Raw genomic sequence first — 5,404 nt, 5'->3', positions numbered from 1 at the left:
TTACTTAATTAAAAAGTCTTCATTAAATGTACTGTATTTCATACAATTTGTACAAATATATTCAACGTCTGTCTCTCTCCTCATCCTCAGCGGAGGATGAAGAAGAGGAAAGGGGGGAGGGGGGAGGGGGGAAAGCAGAGGGTTGGGGGTTTTTCTGGAGGAAGGGTGGGTGTGTGTGTTTGTGTGTGTGTTCGGGGAGGGAGGGAGGGGGGCGGGGTTTCCTGTCACACAGGTGCAAAGGTGAAGAGAGGCGGGGGCTTTAAGGGGGGAGGGGCGGGGGCGTCGAAAAAGTTTCTGCTAAAGTTTCTGTTTCGTGACGTTTGTGTGGAAAAATGGCTTTTTGTACACGAGTGGAGCTCCGTGGTGGTGATGATGATGGCGGCGGCGGCTTTTTTTAGGGGGGTTGGGGTGGAGAAAATGTTCTTTCTCTTCAGGGGTGGGGGAAGAGGGGTTGTCGGAGGAAAAAAAAAAAAAAACAACAACACAACTTTTTTTTTTTTCTTCCCCTCCTGGAGGTCAGTGCGCCACAGTCTCAGAGTCAAAGTCTGCAAAGCATTCACATCGCAGAGGTACGCTTTGATTTTTATAAAAATAAGATACAAGTGAGGGAGGGGGGGGGGGGGGGGGGGCGAAGCGGCCGCGAGCCACGGAGAGGGGGGTGGGTGTTGGTTTGGGGGGGGAAATAGGCTGAGGAGCAGTCTGTTCGTCTTTTAGGGATATGATGGAAGCAGGTCAGCAGAGGTACCGAGGGCGGTGGTGGTGGTGATGAGGCTGAGGGTTCGGGGGGGAAAGGGGTTAAAGGGGATAGTTCACCCAAAATTACAAATTTCACTCATTATCTACTCACCCTCATGTCGACTAAGAGCTGGGAGGAGTTTCAGAGTCCTCCGTTCCTTCTCTGAGTTACGGGGGGGGGGGGGGTCCGTGCAGCAGTATTTGTCCATATAATGGTTGTGAATGGATACCAACTTTCTTCGTAACAAAAAGACACACCAAAAAACATCCAAATGCCTCCATGCTGCTCGTATGTAATGTCCGTCTTGTATTGAAGCCCCGACATGAGAAATTGTTCCGCCGGTCAGTGCAAATCACGCAAGATTTGCACTGCAAACAAGGTACAAGCTTGCTACAAACAAGCTTAAAATATAGACTTATTTAATTTTTTTTCGGAACAATTTCTCATGTCGGGGCTTCAATACAAGAGGGACATTACAGACGAGCACTATGGAGGTATTTGGATGTTTTGTGGTGTGTCTTTTTGCTATGAAGACAGTTGGTATCCATTCACAACCATTATATATGGACAAATACTGCTGCACGGACCCCAGAGAAGGAACGGAGGACTCTGAAACTTCTCACAGCTCTTAGTCGACATGAGGGTGAGTAGATAATGAGTGAAATTTGAATTTGATGAATGAAACTATCCCTTTAAAGGGGGGGAGCTAGGGGGGAGGCGTCTAACCCATGGCCGTCACCATACTGGAAGGGTGGTGGGGGGCGAAGGGGAGGCTGGAGGAAGGGTGCATGGGTGTGGGGGTGCTCAGCATGTGGCCTGAGTGCGAGAAGGGAGGGAAGGACGACATGTGGCGGGACAGGGCGGCCGGGCTGAAGCTGCTCTTGTCCATCAGGCTCTTGGAGAAGTCTTCCATGTTGTCTTGGGACTTTTTGCTCTTCTTGGACTTGCTGGACATCTTCCTGTTCCTGGTCTGGATGCCTTCCTTCTTCATGGTCAGAGGTCGGTTGATCTGCTCTCGAAAGGAGACAGAGAGAAGATGGCAGATTAGTACTTTGTCGCGGGGGTGGACGAGACTCACAGATACAGATACAGATACAGATACAGTAGATAGATATAGACATATGGACGCAGTCGTGTTTACGTTAAGCGACACAATAAGCGGGTGGTGTCACCGCGTCTCAAAACAAATCAGAGAAATGTGGCGCGCCCTGAGCTCTTTAGGGTTTTTTCTCTCAGACTCTTCTGCAGACTCGGGGCTTTTTGGGGGGAAAACATAATGATATGTAATGGAGTCCCATTACAAGACAAATCTGACTGTCCCATCCTGAAACACAACACTGTTTATATATACACTCTACTGTGTTACTGTGTATGTGTGTGTGTGGATTTAAAATGTTGATTCCTTTTAAGCTGGACTGTATCTGAGGCCGCGGCCGTGCATGCCAGAAAGAAAAATGGAGGGAGGGAGGAAGAGGAGGAGGAAAGATGGAGGAGGGTTGTTGGAGGGAAGATGGAGAGAGTGAGATGGAGAAGGAAGAGGAGAAGAAGGAGAAGGAGAAGGGTCCTGGCAGCTGATGTGCAGCCGCTCGACCACAGAGACACATGGCCATGACGACCGCCGGCGTCGGCCAAGTCCTTCTCTACACCCTCCTCCTCCTCTTCCTCCCCCTCTCCCCCTCTCCTCTCCCCCTCTCCTCCCTCCCTCCTCGACCGCGTGGCCGTCTCTTGGCCAAAATGGCCCCAGCTGCCATATTCCAGCATCGGTTTTAGCCGGGAATGAGAGCTGGATGAAGGAATTCGGGCTGTGGGCAGGATTATGAGGGGAGGTGGATGAGGCCGACTGGCTTCCTGATCTTTTTTTTTTTTTTTTCTGAGCGTGGGTTCTTCCCGGGGAAATGGGAACAGGGATTTCTTCCCCTCTCTCTCTCTCTTTCTCTCTTTCTACCTCGGAGACATTGGCATTTTTTCGCTGACTGGCCTCTGATTAGCAGAGGGCAGAGATCTCTCCCCTCCTCCTCCTCCTCTTCCTCCTCTCCCCGGTCCTTTTTAGTGATGTGGTTTCATTCTCTTAAGATGTGGCTCCACAGTGACTCTCCCTGCCGTTGCTTCTTCCAGCTCTGAGGCAGCGCTTGCTACGCCCACCTTTACAGCCGGCCATGGGCCTTCTGCTGCTGCTGCTTTGATGCTGAGACGTCTGACGCCTCACAAGAGGAAGCCTTGAGCCCCTCCGACCTGCGCTCAGACCACCACTAACACCACCAACACCAACACCACCCCCGCCCTCGCACATCAAAACAAAAAAACCATGAAGCCAGAAAGCGTTTCAGTCAATGACCACCGCAGAATACCCAGCGTACACCTCTCTCTGTCACATCCTTTCCTCTCTATCTCTCTCTGTCAGAGCTAACGCCGTATAACCACCTGAAACCTCAGCTCCCTGCAGAAGCTGCAGAGGTGTCGTTGACACGTGGTGAGAAAAGCCCCTGATTCCTGAGCACTGTCTGGGTGTGAACGCAACCCTCGCACTGTGATGGCAACTTCACTTTTTTCACACAAGTTTTCTATCACAACAACACCACACACACACACACACACACGGCTAAATACCATCAGGTGATCTGACACTGTCCCTTCATAGATACTGTATATCTACACAAAAACACTCGGACTAACGGCTAAATTCCCCGTGAAGAATGTGGAATTTGTTTCAAAGGGGATCGAGCTCCTCAACAGAAGTCTGGATTTACCAAAATAAACTAATTTCCACAATTACGAGGCCCGAGGTCGTGGTGAGTTCAAATGCTAATGTGTAACTGGGAAATATTATTATTATTATTCCTCTCTCTCTCTCCCTTTAACCTTTACTTGGTCCCAGTCTGTTTTCTGGAGAGCGCCGACACTATCTGCCAAAAGTAACATGGGAAAATGATTTAACAGGGGAGGCACTTTGCGTGACAAGCAAGGGGCAGCAGAGCAGGATACCCCACCCCACCTCCCACCCCCACCCACAATACCCCACCCCACCCCGACACGACACACTGGGAGGTGGGACGCAGGCCGGAGAGGAGATATGCAACCACTGCAACCGTTAGCCTCCTGATTATTATTATTATTTTATTATAAGTTTCAACCATAATGGCTGTTTGATTAGAAGTGACAGTTTTGTGCACAGGAGAGAGAGAGAAGGTGGGGGAGGGAGGGAGAGAGGAGGAGGGGGAGATAAACGAGTCCCTGGGGTTTTCAGATTGAGGATGTGAAATGATGTGGTGAGGCTCTAACCAACCCAAAACGAATCAGAGGGATTGGTGGTCAGAGGGGGGGAGGAAGAGGGGGAGGAAGGGGAAGGACTTCAAGTCCTAAGCGCGTAAGGAACCAAAAGGCTAGAAATAAGAAAGAAAAAAAAATCGGCCTAGAAATTAATCGAATTTTAATTAAGACCCCCCCTCTCCCCTCCTCTTCCTCCTCTCCTCCCTCACTACCTCCCCCCTCCTCCCCCTTCTTTAATATTCAAAAGCAGCGCTCGGCCCACTACTGCTGCTGCAGGCTTCCTTCACTTCGCTTTGCTCTTATACATTTTAGATTCCTACTTACTGCCAATAAATCATATTAATTCTACAGTATTTTGTTATCGGCCGTGCCCCGGAAATTCTCTGCAGGGACGAGCCAGATAAAATATGCAGGAGAAGGAGGGAGGAAGGGAGGAGAAGAAGGGGTGAGGGAGGTGAGGTGAGGAGGAGAGGAGGGTAAGGTGCCCAGCAGGATGTGATGATGATGAGGGAAGAAGGAGGAGGAGGAGAGGGATAAATATCCTGTGTGTGTGTAGATGTGATGCAGGTTATATAGAGAGAGGAGCTGCTGCAGCCCCCTCCTTCCCTCCTTCCCTCCCTCCCCCACTCCTCCCCCCCACCTCCAACTATGAAACCTCTATTACTTACATTGTGCAGTTTAAAGTAGAGGCCGCAGGCGTTACACACCGGGTCCCCGTTGGCGTTTCTCCGCCACAGCGTCGTCGTTGTCGTCTGACAGTTCGCACATGACGTCCCTGCCCGCCTGGCTGCGGACTGATACAGAGACACAGAGAAACGTCACATGACTGCGTCTAGGTCTAATCAGCGCTAATCAATAACTAGGTGGAGACGCCGACGTGCAGGGCTGCCATTGTGTTTTTTTTTTTTTTTTTTTTTTTACCATTACAATTTGGTGCATTTGAGCAGAATTAAAGTCAAAATATATCATTTAAAAACAATAGCCTGTATTTGATATTAGTGGGCGCGCATGTGTGTGTAGCTAATCCTGCAGCCCTGCACGTGGCATCAAATGCAATAAAAAAAAATACATTAAATACACTCATTATTTTCTACTCTAAGCTATTTTTTTTTTTTTAGAAAACCCCATTAAAACATGGCAGGCAGCAAAAGCTTTATTATGACTCTGTATAACGTTTTTTTTTTTTTTTTGCTTCCACTTAAAGCTGAGAATAGTTAAAAAATAAGGGACAAAAAAAAAAGAAAACAGAGCTGCCTTCACTGCAGGCTAAAAATAGCGTCACAGAGCACATACCTCCTGCAGAATAAATATTTACAGAAGACATAAAAGTAGTGCCTTGAAATGGGAGAGCTATTAAATCTGATTAAATTTCCCCCCTAAAAAAAAAAAAGTGCCACGAAG

The 5,404-nt window shown here is 48.8% G+C and overlaps 1 protein-coding gene across 1 annotated transcript in view; it reads right to left on the bottom strand.

The window, feature by feature from the left end:
* Positions 1 to 1,457: 1,457 nt before the first annotated feature.
* Positions 1,458 to 5,404, bottom strand: part of gata3 (GATA binding protein 3) — a gene marked incomplete at both ends in the record, with an annotated part of 10,002 nt that continues 6,055 nt past the window's right edge. Inside the window, 2 exons of the mRNA XM_083999780.1 lie at positions 1,458 to 1,745; positions 4,672 to 4,797. Coding sequence (XP_083855906.1) covers positions 1,458 to 1,745; positions 4,672 to 4,797 — 414 coding nt within the window. The remainder of the gene's footprint in view (positions 1,746 to 4,671; positions 4,798 to 5,404) is intronic.

Source organism: Trachurus trachurus (genome assembly GCF_905171665.1).
Source record: "Trachurus trachurus genome assembly, chromosome: 23".
NCBI lineage: Eukaryota > Metazoa > Chordata > Actinopteri > Carangiformes > Carangidae > Trachurus > Trachurus trachurus.
The sequence above is the reverse complement of the archived record's forward strand: the minus strand, read 5'-3'. Positions and strand labels throughout refer to the sequence as shown.